Genomic DNA, 23,020 nt, shown 5'->3' with positions numbered 1-23,020 from the left:
TGGATCATCTGCTTCCTACCATCACTACCATCTTGTAAACCTTCTCTTTCACTCTTGCTGCTATCCTTCTGTCACGAATTCCTCCTGACACTCTTCACCCTCTCTATTCTGCCTGCACTCTCTTCTTCACCTCTCACGTGTACTGTCCGTTGTGTTGGATGGTTCACCCCATTTATTTTACCTCTGCTCCTTGCACCTTCACCTTTCCACTTGTTTCCGTCTCATTCACACACACGTAGTTCCTGTTTTTCATTCCTCTTCTCTCCAGAGGATACCTCCATATTTTTTATCCATCTGCTCCCTGCTCTCACTGCTGATCTCAGTGTCGTCACAACATCCTAGTCCAAGGAGACTCCTGCCTGACCTCATCTGTCCCCTTGCAAACAAGAAAAGGATCAGAGCAGATCACCGATGGAATCTCACTTCCATCTTAAAGCCATCTGTCATTCCTACCTCGACACTGTCTATCTGTCCTCATACATGTCCTGCACCACCCTAACATACTTCTCTGCCGCTTCTGACTTCCTCTTGCAGTACCAGAGCTCCTCCTTTGGCACCATATCATATGCTTTCTCTAGATTCACAAAGACACAGTGCCACTTTTTTCGACCTTTTCTATACTTCTCCATCAACAGTCTCACATAAAACATTGCATCTGTAGTGTTCTTCCTTCGAAGCGCCTTTGAAATCCTATGATGTCAAAACAAACAACGACTTGTAACCGAGACCTTTTTTTTCAGCATAGCACCGGTGCTACTGGGCACTTTGCCAGTATCAGTTGTAGCATCTTCAGGCGCTGTTGGTGCTTGGATTAGTAATGTAATACAATCTTCCCACCCCCTATCATTCGCAGGAAGACATTGAATGTGCTGATTCACCACAAATGTTGCTAGAATATCACAGAGAACCAGACAAAGAAAGAAAAAGATTTGTTGCTGTGTTTTGTACCAAAAATTAATTGAATTCATTATATTGTAGCCATGTGAAAATAAATTAATTAATAAGTCTCAGAGCTACCCACCACTGTGGTAACAGTGTACATGTAATGTGATGTGTACCTGCAGAGATTTGTTATCAACTTTGTTACAGGATGCTAATGGAAAACTGACTCCGGTGACATCAAATGCTGGGACAAAATGTGGGGCTAAAAAAACAGCCTCAGTTTCTGTTCTAGCTGAAGGAGTCATTATCTAGTTTTGTCAGACTCAGTATAAAAGAAACGTTGAGCTTCTATGGGCCAAAATCTGTGCAATAAACAGACTCATACAAAGGCTATAATAAAGGCTAGTATAATAAAAGACACAGACAGACAGACAGACTAGACTGTATCCCTAAAGGCCAAAAACATTAACTCGTTTAAAATTGGCCCTTTCAGCTTGACCTTCATGTTGACCTCTGGACTGCTTCCAGTGCTAGCTGCAATTGATAGATTGTTCTCCGGAGAGTCCTGTTCAGTGCACCTGCAAATTGTGCATCTATGCTGCATGTAGGGTCTACTCCACTGTGTCAGAACGGTTAGCCTTTAACTATTATTATGGAGAAGTGGACAAATTCAAAGAGAGTGAAATATGCTTAATTGGATTTGTGGTGAGTAAAGATTGTGCTGTTCTGGCTCATGAATGTTCTCCCTGTGACAACACTGGACATCCCCAAAACTCAGCAACTTCAAAGTCATGTTCATTTTTATGCTTCACACCTGATGCACTACCTGCAGGCTCGCTGGCTGCAGGTTTTGGGTTTTTTTTTTTTGGTTTAAAAAAAAAAAAAAAAAAAAAAAGCTTTCATCACCAATAGTGTAGAGGTGCACAAGAAGACAAACTTGAACAGGACAGAAGTCATATTTAAATTTCTGAAGTGCCGTTAAAACCAGAGATACAGGGTTTTTTCTGCAAGTGAGATCTTATATTTACCTGTATATGCATTTGTCATCAGGGTCTTCATATAGGATTTTAAGCCTTTACGGTAGAGCCGTAAAAAAAGGTGGGTGCAACAACTGCATCACTTATGTGTGTGTGCATTGTAAAATCAGTGCAAAATGTGTTAATTCTTCTCATACCGAAACACAAGGCTTCCCCTTTAGTCCTCAGGTCACTTATGTATAACGAGGCCTGTTGGGCTGATTTTTGGTTAGCATCGATAAGCGGTGCTGTTCACAATTACCTTGTTCTTGCATCTTCATAACTGGATCCCGGTCAATATCCAGTGGGTCATGAGAACAATGCAGATTTCTTTTCACCAATTACTGCATAGGATTTCATGATAACCAGTAAAAATGAAGGCTGGTAATTTTGTGGAAATTTTGTTACAAGTCGAGTTGAATTTTTATATTAACTGCTGTTATGAAATTGAAACAAATTTAACGTTTCTGTCTGACCATCCGTTTGCTGTTTACACTATATTAAAACAGGATGGCTCCATGAACTGGGAAAGCGTCTGGAGTCGCCGTACTATCCCACAGGAGGTGTTAATGGTTCTGGCAGTGGTCCCTCCATCCGAAGCGTCTACATCTCTTCACTCTACTTCACACTCAGCAGTCTCACCAGCGTGGGCTTCGGCAATGTGTCAGCCAACACTGACGCTGAGAAGATCTTCTCCGTTTGTGTCATGCTTATAGGAGGTACACGAACAAACGATCAGTCGTGAGATATCGTCACATTAACTTGAGTGCACACGTGTTTTGGAAATGATGGAAATGCTTACATTTATCATGAGATCAGATTGAGACAACAGTGTGTGGAATTATACTTACCTGTACAAATGACCCTTACCTGAAATCGGATACGCAGTGAAGCAGGATAGACGGATGGATGGAACATCAACAAAATCTGATCCTGGTCCATCATTTGTTTCACTGTAAGCTGTTATATTTCACTGGCAGACAACTGCAGGAAGGTCTGATCCGGTTTAAACTGGCTTGTTACACTACATTTGTGTTTTGGGGATGAGGAGAGGTCACCGTGGTGGGGGTTTTCCCTGTGGACACTCCCAATTCTGGTTCAGCTAAATGCTAAATGTCCCTGGCTGCCTGGGGCAGTAGCAGTAGCTGTCACAGACACACCACACAAACATGTGCTTACACAAACACACACACACGCTATCCCTGTTGGGTTTACACGAAATAAAAACTTGAACCAAGCACCTGTTCATATTTATATGGAAACATAGGCCAAACTGGATGGGTGGAATTGAATTAAATCATTTTATTCCATCATTCAATGCAAACATGAATAACAATATGACTAAATGACCTTACAACAGTGTAAAACATAAAATGTAATTAGTTTTCAGTGGTGAAGCTTAAAGCTCAGTTTTCTTTCATTAATAGCTCATGCCACAATCAGTAATCGCTGTCACAGCAGTCCCACTTTCCCGTCTTGCAGCTGCAGCACCACTGAAAAGTGGATGAGCTTAGGTGAACAGGACAGGTATCTGTCATCCCAGTCAAATATGACCCTGCCAGACCTAATCCTGATGTTCCTGTGTTCTAGGAGTAGAGCTGCAGGATATGCATGTGTATATTTAGTTGATTTGATGTTTATTTGATCATAGAAATCAAGTGGAGGCAGAACTGTTGTATTCCTGCCTTATTCCTGTTGCTTATTTAATATTTTAGAAATATGACAGAGTTCCTGTTTCTAGATGTTTCTCTCTGACCTGCTTTGAGCAACTTATGATCTGAGTCCAATTCCATGTTTTTCTACTGTTATTGTGCTGCACTTGTAACACTTGTGCTGATGTTTCTCTTTGGTTTACTGTGAGATACAAAACCAGTCTAGAAAAGAGTTTAGTCAGGTTTCCTATTTTTGTTCCCTGTCTTGACAATTCACTGTCAGCACATTTTTCACTGTATGTCATCCATGCTTACTGTCCACTTCATTAACTCTCCTTCTTCATCTCTTCTTACCTGCAGCACTGATGCACGCTTTGGTCTTTGGTAATGTGACAGCCATTATCCAGAGGATGTACTCACGCTGGTCTCTGTACCACACCAAAACCAAAGATCTCAAGGACTTCATACGTGTCCATCATCTGCCGCAGAGCCTCAAGCAGCGAATGCTGGAGTACTTTCAAACAACCTGGTCGGTCAACAATGGCATCGACTGTAACGAGGTATGAAAGGAAGACGACCTGATTGGTTTTTGCTAAACTGAAATTGGAAGTGTCTTTGCATTGACGATATCCCAACATCAGCATCAAATACAGTAATTACTTCAGTTGGTATTAACCCTTTCCCTACTTGGTCTGTTCACTTGTACTTTAAATGTCCAACAGCACAGCCCACAGGGACCGATAACTCATTTGAAAGTTCACATACTCCTTACATGTCAGCCACATTTAGGCTCACGGTAGAGGTGAAAATACAATCAATGGTACTATGATTACCCACAGTGAATGCAGGTGTGTTTAGCCCTGAGCACTGACTCACAGGGAGAAGAAGACATGACTTTTTTGTCTATGCATGATGATATTTAGAGGACAAGCTCTCGGCCTTCAGTTTCAAAAATGATGATTCGAGGCTGGTTTTCAAAACCAGATTTTGTTTTTGTTGAAGACAACATCAGGTGAAAGGAAACGTGCAAACAGATCTAAGTGTGCAAATGTGGCTTCAGGACCATGTAGAGAAAACACACAGTAAGACAGGGTGAACAACACCTCTGCTTGATAAGCTCAGGGAAACGGAGGCAACCAGTCAGCAGTATAGTAGCAACTCGTCCCTCTAGGCTGTGAATGCCTGCAAGACAGCTGTCAGAAAACAGAGCAGGGAGTGGAGGGAGTGATGATGATGAAACCCAGACAAATGAATTATAGATGGGCCTGTTGATTAAAGTAAGCCTGGCTCTGATGACTCATTGATCAGCTGTGATGCTGCTGAGCTGCAGATCTTTGTCCCGCTGAGGGGATGGACAGATAGATGATGTGCAAATGACAGCGTTTCTCCAAATTCTCACCTTATATTGTCTGTGTTGCAGCCACAGGTGTTGCATTGGTTGGTAATGGTGTATAAAGGTAATTATTACTACATAATGATAGTAATAATAATATCTTTTAACTTTAGGTACATGTGTTTTTTTTTTCTTACAATTACAAGTGTCATGCTGCTCACATCCTTCTCTGATTTCTATTTCCCCCCCCATCTCTACAGCTGCTGAAGGACTTCCCAGATGAGCTGCGATCTGACATCACCATGCACCTTAACAAGGAGATCCTGGAGCTGTCGCTGTTTGCCTCTGCCAGTCGCGGCTGCCTGCGCTCCCTGTCACTGCACATCAAGACCTCTTTCTGTGCTCCAGGAGAGTACCTCCTTCGACAGGGTGACGCTCTCCAGGCCATCTTCTTTGTCTGCTCAGGATCCATGGAAGTGCTGAAAGATGGCATGGTGCTGGCCATTCTGGGTATGATAAAAGGGAGAAGGAAGGGGCTCGGGGGTGGGAAGATGGAAGGAAAACAGATCTTTTCTAATTTTAACAAGGAAACAGCAAGCTTAATAACGAAGCTCTGCGTGGCTCTTTGTGTAAAAGCCCATCCTGAAAATAGGCTAATTGTTTTGAATTTGAAGGATTACATTGTCCTAGAGGCTATTGTGCATTTTCAGTGAATTATTATTAAGCTCTTGTTAAAAAGTCAACTCACTGGCCTCAGCAGAGATTCCTCTGAAGTTATTATCACTCTGATGCTGCAGATTTGTCGACTGCATATCCATGATGTGAATCTTCCAACACATTGCAAAAGGTGCTCTATTGGATTGAGATCTAGTGGTTGTGTAGTCCATTTAAGTACACTGAACTTATTGTCATGTTCAAGAAACCAGTTTGTGATGATTTGAGCTTTGTGGCATGGTGTGTTATCCTGCTGGAAGCATCCATCAGATAATGGTGCAGGGTCATAGGTCAGCAACAATATTCAGGCTGTGGTTAAGCTCAGTTAGGCAACAATGCTCATTTGGTTGTAACAATTTACACAAACAAGGTGGGATGGATCCGTGCATATTTAAAAATTCATTCGAATTTTGCAGCAGAAATTGAGAATCGTCAGACCAGGCAACATTGTAGCCTAAGTATCCTGTTCTTGTGCCACCTGGTGTGGTCTTCTGCAGCAGTAGCACATCTGTTGTACATTCTTCTGCAGCCTTCCAATCAGCTAGAAGCATGTCTTGGGGGTTCCTTTTTGTCTGTATTAGATTGTGCAGTGAAGATGAGACAACAAGCCTTGGATCTGAGTCAGACCCGGGATACAGCATTTAGCCCTCCAGCACATGCAGCATATTGCCTGCTCAACTTGGAAGCCAAACAGGCACCCTGGGAACTGCCATTGACTGGACATTTTCTCCTTTTCTGACCATTCTCTGATAACCCTAGAGATTGTCGTGTGGGAAAGTCCCAGTAGATCAGCAGTGTTTGAAATTCTCAAACCAGCCAACGGCCAACAACAATGGCATGTTTGAAGTCTCCTATATCACCTTTCTTTCTCATTCTGACAATCATTTTGAACTTGGGCAGGTCGCCTTGACCATGTCTACAGGCCTATATTGATGGAGCTGGATGGATGAAGCTGCCGTGTGATTGGCTGATTAGATATTTGAGTTAAAGAGCGGTTGAAAATGTACCAAATGCAGTGACCAGTGAGTGTAAATGCCATTTTTGAGCAATCTCCTTTTGCAGTAGGCAAAGAAGGACTTGTCAATTTGTGCACATAATATGAAGGAGCTGCATTCTTCTTTAAGCTGGGCTGCATGTTTTAGTGATGTCTTGAAGCCCATAGAGGATGAGCGGCGCTGACTGGCAGGTGATGAAAGAGACATTCAACCTTTGCCGATTGTTTTATATCATATACCAGTGATCCATTCGATCCATAATTGTCCAATTCCATCCAGGCTAAACTATTGCAATCCAGTTATGTCCAGCTGAGCATTCATCATATCTTTTCCACAGAAGTGTAATTCAGTCTTCTGTCAGCTTTAATCTGTGCTGTCCAGTTGAGTCTAGCACATTTAATCAGTCCAATTCACAGAGTTAGGTCATTTTAGTTTCTTCTAGTCTTGATCGTTTTAATGCTGCTCATCCCAGTTCCTCGTTGCTTGCTGAAGTAGGTCTCTATGTGACACCCCAGGCCAAATTCATTTGCTTTTTCACTTTCAGTTTTAAATCGATATTTGATTTGCTAAAGCAGCAGCTAATTACAGCATCTGAAGCCAGAACTGACTCCTGTGTTTTCTACAACAGAAACAGAAAAATACAAAAAACAGTCTATTTCAGTAGGTGGATCCCCCCGATTCAGCAATTCCAAAGGAAGCCGCGTGCTAAAATAGAAACGGGCTTCTCATTAACGGTTCCACAACGTGCTCAAAAGCTGCGAGTCAGCTTGAACCGAGAAAAAATATCGCTGTCTTTGTTCATGAAATTACAATAATTATTTAAAAAGGACTGTTTTGTTTATACAGCAGAAGTCTTGGTGAAATACAAATGAAAGAAAAAGTAAATGAAAAAGGTTAAAATAAAGCATAAAGGAAAATAAAGCTTGATAAAGATAAAAGCCATCACAGCCAGTAGTGTCTCCTGAGAAGAACAAATTAGATAAAACAGAGAAACGTGTGCTGCAGACGTTTCATATTTATGAAGTTGCATTTCACTTTAGCAAAGTCTCTTTGTCCTTATTATTCATTTTTATTATGCATTTGCCTGATTAAAAACATCTCACGTATTGCAAGTATCAAATGGTCATCTTAAACTGGCAGATCCCAATCAAAAGGCTCTGTGCAACATGTCAAACTGCGAGGGCCTCTCTATAGAATCGGTAGTCTTAATAAGAGTTTGTTAGACATTTTTTGTTTTTGGTTGGGGGTTTTTTGTTACTTGAGAATAGATCATATTTATTTAGTTTCTTAAGAAATGGTTGTTCTTGTGCGACCTTAAACATGCAACACTGAACAAACCATATTAAGCTTGTAATCCATGTATAATAGATTTGTTACTATGAAGAAGCAGTTAAGTACATTTTTGAGGGAAAGCACTTAGTTAATGAGCTTGCAGTTGTAAAACACAGCCATGCAGAATAAATCATTATGCTTTCCAATGACTTATAAAGCGATAGTAGGCAACTAATATTCATGGGAACTTAAATATAAAGTGCAAATCTGCTCTCTCTCCACCCACATGTCTTGTCTGTATCTTCATTGCCACTATTAATACCAAAGCTGAATAACAGGGTAGAATGATAGAATGATAAAAGAACAAAAGAGTCACAAAATCTGCTCCTAAAACGACTTTAACACATTAAACATGGTTATAAAGGTAATCATTCAACTTCTTCAGTGCTCAATACTTAATACTCAATATGTAATGGACTATTTTTTTAAGTAAGATTTAAAAAAAAAAAACTCCAGTATGTTCAGCTTAGAGATGAAGAATTTTCTGAAAGTTCATAAAATGATGCCCATCTTTGTGTGCAGAACAAATCGAGATGTAGACTCACTCGAGCTGTATCTGCAAGCATGCACATCTGCTGTGCGATGCAACCTCTTGCCCTAAGTGACCATACTGGCTTTTGCTTTCTGACGTTCATGACACAGGAATACACTCTATCTGTCACAAGTGCGTGTGACAGAGAATAGAAGACAGCCAGATGGTTCAAGAAACTCCATCTGTCATGGTTTTTTCCTCTTTTGGCATTGTTATCTTTGTGTGTGTATCTAGTTGTTTGTAGAAACAACACCTGCATGCCTTTTCTCCTGTTAAAAAAAGAGGGAAAAAAAGGTTTCTGTGTTTTCCTGTTTGTGTGTATCGAGTAGGCGGAATTGTTTTCTGCTGTTTTCTGCTGAATGGCATGTGTTTGTGTGCGTGTGTGTGTGGGTGGGTGCATATGTGTATGTAGGCTTGACAGGCGGAGAGCGTTGTCTCTGTGCTTATGTGCTGAAGGTCAGGCTAACTTCGAGTGTCTGAAGAAAAAAAAAAGGTTCTCTCTCTCTCTCAGCATGTGTCTCTCGTCTCTCTCTATCACCCCCTTCCTTGCCACACAGCGAGTCCATAGCCACAGCTCAGTACCACATAACAGACAGAAGACCAAAAACAGGAAGAGTGAGAGGATGAGGAGAAACTTTGGGAAGATGGAGAGAACGTGTGCTGAAAGAGGGAGGGCAAAAAAGGAAGCAGAAGAGTGTAAAACAAGAGGAATCAAATGAGATGAAGTAAATGAAAACGGATGGGGCTTAAGATGAGAGAAAGTGATGAGAAAAGAAAAAAGGAAAGAGAAGAAGAAGAAGTGATGAGAGTAAAAGTGAGCCAAGCTGAGGTCCAGATTGGTGAGTGAAGGGAGAAAGGAAGGAACATAAGGAAGAAGGAATCAAAAGTTAACAAGACAGAAAGATAAGCAGAAAGAAAAATGAAAAGAAAAGGAAAAATGAATAAAAAGAAAGAAAACACAAAATGGAGAAGACAGAGAAACTCAGAAAGAAGTAAAACATGGCAGATAAAAAGGTTAGAAGGCAAACAGGAGATGGAGGCAGAGGGGAAGCATCTAGTGAGCTGAAAAGGAAGAGGAGAATTTAAAAAAGGAAGATGGGGATGACAGGAATGAAAGAAACCTAGAAAGAGACAGATACAAAAAAAGATAAGAAAGACAGCAAAGAAGAAAGAAAGAAGTAAATAGGAAGACAAAAAAGCAAATTAAAAACCAGAATGATGCAACAAAAGCTAAAATGTTAAGAATAAAATGGAAGTTTGGGAAACACAAAGTAGCAGACGAATAGCGGACAGGAAACACAAAGCAGGAAACAAGAAGTGAAACAAAGAAGCAAGAAAAGAAAAAGAGGAAATGGAGGAGAAGGAAGATGATGGAAAAGAAAGAAAAGTCAGTGACAAAGGGTTTTGATATAGCTGAACCAGTTGGATCTCTAAAAACAGAGGGAGCGAATGAAAGAGGAGAGGAATAATAACCGGGGTGAGAAGGAGTGGGTTGAGAAAGCGACAGAGAAGGAGAACATGAACAGTCATGACTGCCACTCCATCAGCTGTGGTGTAATTTAGCCGCGTTCACACCACGAAATGACCATAATGAATAATTTATCTCTGCTTAAGGGATATTAACTCTAAAGGGGCACTTATCTTCATCCTGTATGGAGAGGAACAGCTGTCACAGCCACTTCACCCAAACTGTAAAACTGACTAAAAGCAGTGGAAGTGATTTATAAATAATAATTATAGACCAAAACAACGCTGCAATATTCTGTTTATTCTCTCTCTCATTAAGCTTGTTTCCTATTTGGTATTACTTGGTCATTAGTGTTTAGCTTTTTAAACAGTATTACTTGAAGCTTTCCCGTTAATAGAGTGCTCAGTTTTTGGTCTTGCAGATGCATTTGCAGTTGCCTCTTTATGCTCTTCATACTTTAACATCTAAGAAGTCAGTGGCAAACGTTAATTAGCAAAAGACGTTTGGGTAATAAACAAATAAAGAATTTCAGGCTGCCTTTCTTTTTTCGATAGAGGTGGAGTTTGGTGGTATGTGGCTCTGTCATGGTATAGCAGCCTCAAGGCTCCAGGTACACAGTTGAACAGGTGGAAATTACAACACACATGACATCGATTAAGTCAGACACCACGTGAGAAGGAGAAGCTGAGGTGGAGGTGGGTTCCAAAGAAGCTTGCAGAGGCAGCAGCAATTATATGTAGTCCAAGGTTCCTTAGTAGTGCACCCTTAATAAAATTTACTATGAGGATTTGTAAAAGTGTGTTAGCTGAGCTATCACCTTTGGGGGCTTGCAGTGAGATCAGCTGTTTTCAGCTTTACCAAGCTGAGTGTGTCTTCCTTCCCTGCCTTAACCAACACTGTGCTCAGTACTTAGTGTAATAATAGAAGACATACAGTCTATAATAGTGACAAAGTTACTAATTAGAATTCAGAAGAAGTTATATTCTGAGTCTTGAATAAATGAATAATCCTCTTAATGTCTAAGCATTACTCTGCTCCAGGACCTCTCCACCCTCCAAGCTTATAAACTTTTCAGTTATCGCTGATGTGTCCCGATGCGTCTGCAGAAAAGATTACTGAGTCTGTGCCTCTAACACCCTTTACCACAGTGTACATTATGCTGTCACCTCTTTTTCTGACCATCTCACTCTCTCTCTGCCTGAGCAGGTAAAGGTGACCTGATCGGAGCAAACCTGTCCTTGGATAACCGGGTAATAAAAACCAATGCAGATGTGAAAGCCCTGACCTACTGTGACCTGCAGTGTATCAACCTGAAAGGACTCTATGAGGTGTTGGACCTCTATCCTGAGTACTCTCACCACTTCGTCCAGGACATCCAGCAGGACCTCACGTACAACCTGAGAGAGGGACACGAGGCACACGTGAGTCCATCCAAGTATTGGTGTATTGATTCCACATATAATTGGCTAACTTATAAAGCGAGGGAAATTAGTACAAACAGTTTGTAATCTTCGTGGTAGTTTCATTTTAAAGGAGAGAGTTACATCATTTACAGTTACATCATCAACAATAGCTCTCAGTCTGGAGCTTCTTAAAGCTTATCTCATGAGATTATTTTACATTGTGGAAAGCATATCCAAGCAAAATAAATGAGGAAAGTTACAAATTTAGCACGGGATCAAATCATGTTTTCCTTGGAAGGAGATTTAAACTGATTTTTAACTATACATCCCCCATGGACCGTTTTTTGATTGTGATGCCAAAAGAAGGAACTATGAAAAGAAAGAAAGATGTGAGAAGACATGCGTTAGGTGCTAATTTTGCTAAAGCAATAGCAATGAAATAATAAACTAAATAAGCAAAATAAATTTGGGGATCCCAAAGCCAAACACCAAATCAAATCTTTCATTTGTTTTAATTATCTCCATACACCCTTAATAGATCCTGATTTTTTAATATTTTTTAATTAATGATGCCTGGGTATTACCCACAGCAGTGCAAGAGAAGCAATTAATGTGCTCTCGCCAATTTCTCGGTGAAATGAATCACGATACTGTACTAATGTGTGAGAATGACTGATGAGTTTAGAGACGGCAAAGCAAGAAGGGTCTGGAAACTTTAAAATTACAGAGAGAGAGAGCTAGCTGAGCCGACTTGGAGAAGCTGAACTGCTGTAATTACAGTCAGGTGTTTTTGTCTCGCCTGCCCAAACGCCGCTGGCCCACTTACACGCGCACACACATCATTAACACACACACACCCGCACTCACTCGGACTGCATGCCGCAGGGCTCAATAGACTTTAAATGAAGACAGGAGATGGAGGGGTGTTTTGCGGCTGAAATGTTGAGATTGCTTTTTTTTTTTTGGTCTTACTATCCTGCATTTACCACTACAGTACTACTATATCAAGGTCATTAGGGTATTTGTCATTATCATCTATTCTATTCTTATACTGGCTTTAGAAAATAATTTACTGTATAACCTTGTGAACTGACTCACCTGTAAATTAAAAGCAAGAAAAGAAAGATGGCAGCTTAATTGCTCTTATCTGCAGTTCATTTACTGTGTTTCCTCTTTGGCTTTCTTCCAGGTTAAGGCCAGACTGTCCACAACAGCTCTAGAGACGCAGGTACCCAAATTCTCACTCTCACAAGCAGAAGCTAAACAGCTTTTAGACAGGTGCCATTAATTTAAAAGACTTGTCCGATTAGTTCATGTTGTTTGTTAACAGCCATCACCGAATTTTTCATCAGCTCTCACTAAGAAATTTGATGCTTCTGCACTCTGAAAACTTTGTTGGGTGACTCAGCGGAAGGCTTCAGTCACCGATAATGGGCACAATCATTGTTTGAGACTTGATGAAGGACGAAATAGATCACTTCTGCACAAAATTAGTTGCAGTCATTAGATCATGGCGGCACCAGAATAGAAGGCGATAAGATGCTCTATATACTGTCAAGCTGTTCCAATATTTTACAGAAGAGTCTATCTCTCTCGATGAGACATTAATCTCACGCTGGTGGTATTTTTGTCAGAGGAAGATGGTTCAGTAGGCGACTGTGGTCTTTACTTCTGCTATTATCAGGCTGAGACCTCATCTTGTAGCTGAAGGCTCATTGCAGACCACTAATGATAGACGCAGCTCTCTGTGTTCAATGAGACAGGTGTCAGGTGTTGCATTTACTGTTCTGCAGGACACATCTGCAACCTAAACTGTTGATCTGACCTTTTATCCAACTGAGTGGGCAACTCATTGCACTTACAAGTCATTAGTACATTTTGTTTACTTAAAAAAAATAAAGAACCATTTTATTAACTTTGCAGAGGAAAAAGTGAAATGGCCATGATGAGCCACAGATGAGCCAAAGTGATTTTAGATTTTAATTTAATTTTGCTTTTTTTTCAGTCAGAGGTGAAGAGGAACGGGCGAGTGGTTCAGGGCTATCCACCTATCACAGAGGCACAGGAGGAACATGAGGAAGATGCGGAGCTGGAGGAGCTGGAGGAGCAAGAGGAGCAAGAGGCCGTGACCGTATCTTTGTTATCACAGCAGAAACGAGCAGTGAACCTCAGGGGGGCTGGTGAGAAGTCTCCAATGTGCGGACCCAGCCAGAAGAGCGTGGCACAAAACTCTAGCAGGTCTCGGAGGAAGATCCAGGAAATTACTCTCAACACTTTAGATCCTTCCAATCTCAGCCCCAGGTGAGTTTGTTCTCCACTGATTGGTCTTACTTCCTGTCTAGGCCTGTTTCCCTGTGAATCCAAGCTATGCCTATTTTTATATTTCTTTGGAAGAGTGCATATGCCGCAAACTAGAAATGACTCAAAAGTGTCATCAGTGACAAACAGTATGTGTATTTACTAAACCCTGTGACAGACTAATGGAAGTCTAATCCTCTTAATTTCTATTATGTGATCTATCAGTGAGGGTATACAGAAAAGGTTTCACACCCTGAAACGTGCAGTTTTTACAGAAACTGCAAAATGGAAGAAATATATCTCGGACTCCAACGACCTCAGTCAGCATATTAAATGTTACATTTATAATATACATGACAGCACAATCAGAAAACGACTAAATAAGTATGGCTTGTTTGGAAAGACAGCACAAAGAAAGCCTCTTCTTTCTAAAGAGAACATGGCAGCACAGGTTAGGTTTGCAGAGTTGCATCTGAGCAAACCACAAGGCTTCTGGAACAATGTCCTTTTGACAGATGAGACCAAAGTGAAGCTATTTGGCTATACAGCAACATGTTTGGTAAAATCCAAAAACAGCATATGAGCAGAATCACAGGTCATTTGGTTGTTTTGCAACCACATGACCTGGATGCCTTGCAGTCACTGAGCTGACCATGAACACCTTTGTAAACCAAAGTATTCTAGAGTCAAATATGAGGTTATTTGTCCAGCAGCTAAAGCTACAACAGACCCCTACGATCCTCTAAGATCATGTGGCAGGAACGTAAAGGAGCTGTGCATACATGACACCTCTATGAACTGAAGCAACATTGTAAAGCAGAGTGGGACAAAATTCCTCCACAATGCTATGAGTTATTGATAAAGTCATACAGAAAACCTTCACTGCAAGTTACTGCTGCTAAAAGTGGTTCTGTAAGCTATTGAATCATGGGAGGCATTTCGTTTCTCACAGCACTGAATAGAGTCGTGTTAAAACTTTCTCTAATGACACACACATGAATGAATCATTATGGAAAGGAGGAACCAACTGCATTAATTAATTCCTGATGAGAGACCTCCATGCACTTTCACTCATGTACATGGAAAGCAGAAGTCAGGGAACAGCAGCAAGATCCCAGAACGAACAGAGCAGACATCAGAAGACGTGGTATTAGTTAAGTCAGACATTATATATAAAGAAAGACTGAGGTGAAGGTGGGTTGCAAAGTGGCTTGCATCTTCACAGCAACTGTGGACAGGCTGGAGAAGCTTAAGTAGGAATCACATGACTCATTTGCCAGTTGAATGTGTGGAAGTGAAGCAGATGAACGTGGGTTCATATCATACTCACATTCACCCTTTGTCCAACACACACTATTGTATGACATGTGTTGGACAAAGGGTTAAATAGAGGGTTTAAAATGTATTATAAGAGACATTTCTGTATTTTTAAAGATGTAACCCCATTTCCAGTCTTTATGCTCATCATGGTTTAGACTGGATCATTTTAATTTAGCCAACATAATAAACTGAATGGGATGAATATTTGTCAGTGACATAGAGTATAAATCAAACAAGCTGGTTATTCGTATATAACTTATATAACTATCTTATATAGAAATAAAAATAACTGGCTAAATACACAAAATCTGTTGTAATATATATAGAATTCAGCTACATATTTTTTAAATTGCCGTTTATATTCACAAATATGCTTCACATTGAATTAAATACTGTGTTGATGTTAAAACTATGAATTTCAAATATATGGAAAATTTCGGTTTGTTTTTAAACACATAATCTTATATTTCTGGCCTAAAATATTTTAGGGAATAGCACCATAATGCAATAACCAAAATGTGTACATTGTGTAGTGTTATTGCACAATAATATAATAATATCTCTCTGCAGGATAGTGGATGGTACTGAAGACAGTCAGGGGACAGAGAGCTCCCTGGCCTTCTCCTTCTCTAACCAAGGCCATCCTGTCAGTGAACCAACCAGTGCCTCAGCACCAACCACAGGTATTCTCTTCATGTAGCGCAACTCACAGACATGAACCTATGTCATTTACTGTCCCAGATGCAAAAACACTTTGTAGACAGAGTGCTTAATGGCTGTATAATGGCTGTAGTGCAATCAACTGTGGGGTGTATATTGGTCCTTGATTGAAGGGAATTATACATTTCTTATTTGTTACAGATATGCTGCGCATAAGCACAGCCGAATTAGCAGCTAAAGCGGAGGAGACCAGAGGACAACTGCGACACCTCGATCAACAGGTGGGATCTTGCGTGCGTTTATAGGGACCTCGTCTCCTTTTGGATTACAAAAAGCAAGTTCACACAATATTAAATGATTCGATTTTAAGTTAAAAAATTAGTTTATGGTAAGAGCAAGAATTAAGAGGAGTTTGTTATCTTAGATTAAGTTTAATGCTCTCATAGAAACATGACTGTGGTGAGACAGAGAGTGATAGAGATAGAGAGACAGGGCTCAAGTAAGCACAAACCATATGGCTGTATCAGCATGTCAGCCACAAGACAGATGAAAGGACTGAGGGAAGTAATGAAGCAAAAACGACAAACAAATAAGCATTTTAAACCCTATTAGTTCGTTTCGTTTACTTAATCTTTCTCTATTTGTATTTTTTCACATTAACATACAGTTGAAATGCTGAAGATTTTAGTCATATTTTTATTTTTAATTCTCGTGGTGCTCTGTCAAACTTAAAATGTCCACACATACACGCAAACAGACTGCCGTGCTGTTTCCTATGGTTTTGATTGGCGGGCGGCTAAATTGACATTAGACCCCTTGGCAGGTGAGGAGGAGTGTTCGCCTCCTCCTGTTAAGCCTTGGTGTGTATCATATGGGATGACTGAGGTAGAGAGAAAAGAGAAAGAGATAACCTGTAAAAAAATAGACAAATAAATGAGATCCTCTGGACTTTTTTTTTTTTTTTTTTTGCTGTTGTTGCTAGTAGAAACATGATGTGTGTAAAGCATGAGTAATGAAAGAAATCTATAAAAGAGAGGAAAGACAATGGCACAGCCTTTTCACAGTTATGCACACTGGCTCTGTGCCTCCTCTGTCTCTGTGGGTGACCGGTGGTTAACAGGAAGGACCTCAGCATGGTCTTGTAGGCTGTTAATCCACACTTGGATCCATTCAAAGCGATCACCATAGGAGATGAAAAGGGCCGTTTGATTTGAACCCTATCAGCTCCCCATGCAAACGTACACTAGTCCAACAAAAGCACGACAAAGGAGACAAAAAAATCATTTATAGGCAAAAAGAAATTACATTTATTTTAAGCTATGCTAGCACTGGCTGATTTATTCAGCATTAGTGAGATACCCAATTTTGTCATTTTTAATCAAAATCAGAAGAGGTTCCTGTTGAGATGATAATCCAAGGGGGTAATTTTCACTTCTTGTTTCTGCCTTTATTCAAAGGAGTCACTACCACTGAATAACAAAGCTCGAACTTTATTTTTTCAAAATTCAGTAAGGCCATCTGAGCCAAAGGCTTACAAGGTTAACATCATTCAGACCTATACCACATTCTCACCATGTTAACTCCAGATTTTTCTTCATGCTGCTATAAGACATACTTCTTGCTCTTTGGCCTCTTACACTTGCCCTGCGACTTGGCGCCATGACAGGACCGTTTATTTATCCAGTGGGAGAAATTCAAATTCAAATGAGGCCTAGCATGGTGACCTCTGTACTACGCCAAGGAAATCATCATGTGCATAGGAGAGCAGGAGCAATGGGAGCATTACCTGAACAGCTTGAGTAATTAGATGCATAATTACTAAAAGAGGCTGCTAGAAAGACATGAAACAACACAATAGGCATGCCTGCTCATCAGTAGCGACCCACTTTTGAACACAATGAACAATAAGAAACAAAGAAAAAGTCAGGTACTTGAAACTAAGGCATGAATACAGCAGAAGTTTTAAGCAGATGATAGAATTAAATCAGTCTGTCATATAAGAGAAATTTAAATAATCCTGTCTTAAATTAAACTAAAATGAGTACATATCAATCATATGTATGTCATGCAATAAGCTAAACAGTAAGCAAAGGGAAGCACTGTGAATTTATTCACTGCATGATCTCCCAGGCGGCATAGAGAGCAATCAGGATTTTAGTATTCATGCAATTTCCTGCTGTTGTTTAATATGTTGGATTACTATATTTATGCACTGCAGCACTACAGCTCAACACTTTTAAAACACTCATGGATAAGTAAACATCAGCTTTGTTTGGTCTAACTATGCTCTTACTGACTTTGAGGGTACCTGTCGCTGCATCGCTGCTGTTTCTCTAACCCGTCTATCTCTGACGTGGGCGTACTAGAATCACGTTGACAGCGTGTCAGATTGGACTGGACCGCCACTCTTGGCTTTTCTATTTTTATCAGAGTCAGAGTTTAGACCCGGCCACATGTGAGAGGGAGAGATTGAAAAAGGGGGGATGTTTTTCTATGGTAAAAGCAAAAGTAGGATTTTGGTCAGGGTTTCGTGATGCTGATCAAAGTTTAACAACCTCAATGCTGTAAGACGCTAAAAATCCTGCCTAAAAACGACTGAGCCAGGTAATCACTTTGGACAACATTCGCCTAGGCGGCAACATAACAATGTGAGCTGAGAGAGGAAATGGAAGTTCCCAGCCTGATTAGGTCTGTCGTGATCACAATATACTTGAGTGCTCATCCTCATCACCTCTTGACATATTCATGCAGCGACCAGAGCAATTCCCACCTGGAGTTGTGTGTCCCGCTGGGGGCTGATGTGCATCCAGTTGCGCTGGCGTGCATGATTGGCCTGATGAATGGTCATGAGTGCTTTGACTGGCAGAAGCAGATGGCACATTGGCAGCACTTCATGGTCGTGCCTTCTGTGGACACGCCACGTGCAGAGAGCTACTAATCAGCAACCCCCCTCATCAGTGTAATGACCAATTATAGCAGCTTGAAGTTACATGCAAAACGGCAGGCACGAAATAGATATTTGACCTGGAAGGGCTGACCTGAAAAAAACAAATTCATAATCTGTGGCTTTTTGTTGATTAGCAGTGTCTCCTCACAAGTTTGTGTCATATATTCAGAAAAATCAATTTGATGGTAATGACTGGAATGTGAGAGTTATAGTCAAATTTGTTAAGCAAAATATAGCAAATGCAGTCTTGTAGATTGTAGCTATAAACCTCCAGAACTGCAAAATGAAGCCCACGTTCAAGTTCTAAAAACTGCAGTTCCTCCAGTGGCCACTTGAGGCTGGATCTGAATCAGTCCCCATAAACTGAAATGGCCAACCTTACTGGTTTGCAGTCTAGTAAAAGTTTTGGGGTTATGTGTCTAACCCTTCTTTCCTTCATTATAATTCTACATGGATTTGCTGAACTGGGCCTCCACATGGTTCTGGTGCTGTTTGTGCTTTTGGAGCATATTAATGGAATAATTTGGCTTGCTTTGTTGTATGTGAAGGTTCTCAGTGATCCAAGTCATCATAGTCTAAGGAGTTTAGAAAGAAAAGCATCTTTCCACGCTCCTTAGACTACGCCGTACACTTTGGGAGGAACACCTTTCAATTGCTGAGGGAGTATGAAAGTAATCAAGGAAATTAGCGGATTATAGGAACCATCTCCGCTTGGTTTATTGCGCCGCCTGTAGAGGAAGTTAGTTCTTCGGTTTTCCCTAAAATATCTTCATATTATAAAAAAAAAGAAGTGCAATTTCAACAGAATGTCTCAGTCTTTCTTCGTGATATATGTGTAAAATTACAGAAAAGGTTCTGGTAGCTCAGCGCCCAGACAGACATAACATTTTTGTTGATTGATGAAAATGTTCTTTTTTCTATTTAAAATAGAATTTCTATAATAGACAGTGGAAAAATAGTAATTTTCATGTCATTATCTGTCACTTAACTACTTTGGTGGAGTGTGAATAGCTGCTCCAAAAACTTATGTCCTCCTTCATATTTTCCAAAGCTGACCCAGGCCTTAAATTTGACACTCATCCTCTAGACAATAAAGCCAGTATTGCTGTTAGATGGACAACATTAGTGGCATATTTTTTTTATAACACAGCCAAAAAGCATTGTCTAAAGTCAGCCGTAACAATTTTCAGCCATGTTCTGATTTCGTGGAGCAGAGAGTGTGATCTGTATTCAGCAGCCTGAGGAATTTTGGTACCCTGGTGGGAGGTGTGCAGTTTGTTTGGTATGCAGTACTTTTTCACAGCTCACTGTGGATCCTCGTTATTGCACTACTTTCCTGCAAAGTCTAACAAAACGATCCACTGACAAAAACAACTTAAATGGTTGTCTAATTGTAGTCGGCGCACTAACCGCTGGGACAAACAAACCAAGCCAACCTTTTTTTTCCCTTTTTTTTTTTTTTACATTTGAATGCCTTTAGTGTGAACCAGTAGCAGCAGTAGGACTGTTAAAAATGAACATACAGTGGGAAGGGTGGGATAAAGATGCACTTTATTGTGTACATTTTCTATAAATATGCATATGAATCTAGGACGGTAGCTGCAGATTCCAGTAAAAGCTACCACACAGGGACTTAAAATAAATTACAAGCTTGCTTCCGCAAAAACAAAAACAAAAAAAACATTGTAACCCATATGACACCAACACAATATTTTTTTTATTTTCAATACTTGTGGAGTGCTTTGGATGATGTATACCAGCCATAGTTACAGGCAGATTGTCTCTTGATTCTTGTTTGTTTCTGCAGGTGAGCACCCTTCGGAGAGAAGTGGCCGACCTGGGGCAGGTCATGAAGAGAATGGCTCAACTCATGGAGACCCTCATGACGTCAGTGCCACAACCTGCAGTAGTCTGCCCCACACATTACTCCCCAGCACGCCACACATACCTACACCATTCCCCCTCCCGTCAGACTTTCCCTTCACCATTCCCCTCTCAGACTGCCACAGTGTGGACAGAAACACCCATGTCGTTACCTTCCTCCCCCCTCATCATGTCCCAGCAGCATAGCACATTGTGCCACTCCCTCATACACAAAACCCAAGACCTCCTTTTGGGGGACATAGGTATTCCCAGCTCAACTCCATCTCCAACTGCCAGCTCATTGGCCCTTCAAGTGCAGCCATCCTCTGTGATCTCAGAGCCACACATGCCTTTGTCGCACCTCAGCTCTCCAGAGTTTCCCCACTGCAGAGGCAGGGCTTCTAGCTCCATTAGGCCAGGTGCACACAGTCCACCTCCGCAGGACGGAGGACATGAGGGTCTTATTCAGAGCTCTGGTGGTTCTCCTCAAACTGGACTCGGGGATGTCAACCACAACCCAACCAAGGATTTGTAGCAGACCTTAATCACAAATGTCTTGGAGTCTGCAGGACTTTCTCAAGAACACTTTTTGGGATATTTTCCTAAACTCAAGCTAAGACTGATAAACTGGGGTCCCCTCTACCACTGGAAAATGTTTACAGGGACACAACTCAGATGTTTTTCTTCTTTTTGTTTAAAGGCACGTGTTTCAAATCCCCATTGCATGAAAACAAGTACAGAAGGTTTAGGTGTGTTAGCTTTAACTTATAGAAACTACGTGTTGTTAGAGGCTTGGGTCGGTTGTGGAGCTCTGGTCTTTCTGGTCCGTAGCGGCAACTATCAGCTTACCTCCAGTACCTTCCCCCACAGCAAGCCTGTGCCATAATGTAGGATGGAGGAGAAAAAGAAGATTTTTTTTTTTTTTTTTGCTTTTGACTGAAAATGGTTTCATGCTGGAGGAGGAGAAAGCACTGGGAGTGCTGGGTTTAGAACAAGCGGTGAGGGTGTGTTGTGGAGGGCAACCCTCTCTTTTAACCCCTTTTTCCTTGCTCATTCAACCAGTGTCAGATGCTCTGGATTTCATGGAACAGTGACTGGTTGGACTTGGAGCACAGAACGGCGTGAGTAGAGAGATGGGAAGTATTGTGCTCTTCACCGCTGGCCCTCGGGAAAGTGTGGGAGGTGGGGGTGGAAGAAGACAGTTAAGGAGGTGGTGGTAGGGTATGGTGTGCCTCAGGCACCACAGCCCCTGCTGTTGTCTGTCACTAAGAGCACAGGGACTTTCTTTCTCCCTCTCCGTTTCCCCTTTCCAGTGTTTCTCTCCATACACCTCTCTCTCTTTCTCCTTCCTTCCTTTCTCTCTCTCTCTGCATGCCTATCCGAGCCTTTTGAGTAGTGCCTGTAGACAAACATTAACATGCTGCATGTCACCCTGTGGAAATCCAGCTTGCCATTTATCTATCTAGTTAAAGGAAACACAGTTCAGTCTTTAATAGCTGAACCTGGCATTTTACTGATGCATATTTATTGGATGTGGGCTTAGTTAAAAAAAAAATCTGATTAATTTAGCACAAGATAGTCGCCCATGTTGTGAAAAGGCCTGGAGCAAATATTACCGATGCTAAATTGGTTTATGATCCGCAATGTAGACTTTTTCTCCAGGGTCATCAATCCTGAGATCCACTTTCTCAACTGCTCAGAAAGAAGGCAATATCCTCACATAAAAGCACAATAAGGACATAAAGACGCTTTTATATTTCTATGAATGTATCGATACTAAAGCTGTATTTTTTTACCTCAGAAATTGCACGAGTGTGGGATGGCAGTAAATGATGCTACTGTATATAAAAAAGTTATGGCAGTGCTGTTTGCTGGTATCAGCTGATGCAATCCTAAACCAGGAAAAGGTCATAACTCTCATCCCGACAGATCTACTGTTCTCTTTTGGATTCATGTAGGTTTGACTCTGCTTCTCTGCAAATGGAATGTACTGTAATCAAACTTTTATCCCTAACATTTTGATATTTATTAGATAAAAAAAATGTTATGCTAATAAACAGCAATTATGACTGTTACCTACTATGTTTTTTGTTGTTTTTTTTGTTTAGTAAAACATTCAAGAACTGAAAAGAGGTTATTCAAGGGCACAACATCCAAGGAGCTACAATTTCCTGTGCAAAAGTGTTGAGCCACTCCTCATTTCTATTTTCCTTACAAGGAGCCATACTTGTATCTTCAGAAATTTTGTTATCATAATGTGCTTACATTTTTCAAGTTGATTCTGTAAAAAATGATGAGGAAAAATAGTTTGACAGGACTGAAATAGTATTTTTGCACCAACAAGATGATTCACTAAGAACAAACTGTCCCGTTTGGCTCTTTTGCCATCAGAATTGTTGTCTAAAGGCAAAGAAAGATGCCCAACGGATTTACTTTACCAAACTGACCATCCCAGCCTTGCCGTAATGGTCCATTTGATTCACCTTTTATTGTTTATTTTATTTTCACTTACTGAATACGGGACAGACTTGACTGGGGGAAAGAAGGGGAGAAAGAAAGAGGGAAAGAGAAACAGCTGAGAAGAGGGACGGGGGAGAAGGGCAAA

General features: G+C 40.8%; 1 protein-coding gene across 1 annotated transcript in view; it reads left to right on the top strand.

Annotated features, from left to right (window-relative positions):
- Window positions 1-21,886, top strand: part of kcnh8 (potassium voltage-gated channel, subfamily H (eag-related), member 8) — a 57,684-nt gene extending 35,798 nt beyond the window's left edge. The window contains exons 8-16 of the mRNA XM_085395531.1: window positions 2,408-2,617; window positions 3,911-4,110; window positions 5,144-5,393; window positions 11,131-11,345; window positions 12,517-12,555; window positions 13,333-13,628; window positions 15,516-15,628; window positions 15,807-15,886; window positions 20,360-21,886. Of these exons, the coding sequence (XP_085251657.1) occupies window positions 2,408-2,617; window positions 3,911-4,110; window positions 5,144-5,393; window positions 11,131-11,345; window positions 12,517-12,555; window positions 13,333-13,628; window positions 15,516-15,628; window positions 15,807-15,886; window positions 20,360-20,950 (1,994 nt within the window). The 3' untranslated portion in view covers window positions 20,951-21,886. The remainder of the gene's footprint in view (window positions 1-2,407; window positions 2,618-3,910; window positions 4,111-5,143; window positions 5,394-11,130; window positions 11,346-12,516; window positions 12,556-13,332; window positions 13,629-15,515; window positions 15,629-15,806; window positions 15,887-20,359) is intronic.
- Window positions 21,887-23,020: the final 1,134 nt, after the last annotated feature.

This window comes from Rhamphochromis longiceps, linkage group LG22 (assembly GCF_057381845.1).
Source record: "Rhamphochromis longiceps isolate RC_006_pf linkage group LG22, R_longiceps_female_GT1.1, whole genome shotgun sequence".
Classification (NCBI taxonomy): Eukaryota; Metazoa; Chordata; class Actinopteri; order Cichliformes; family Cichlidae; genus Rhamphochromis; species Rhamphochromis longiceps.
The sequence above is the reverse complement of the archived record's forward strand: the minus strand, read 5'-3'. Positions and strand labels throughout refer to the sequence as shown.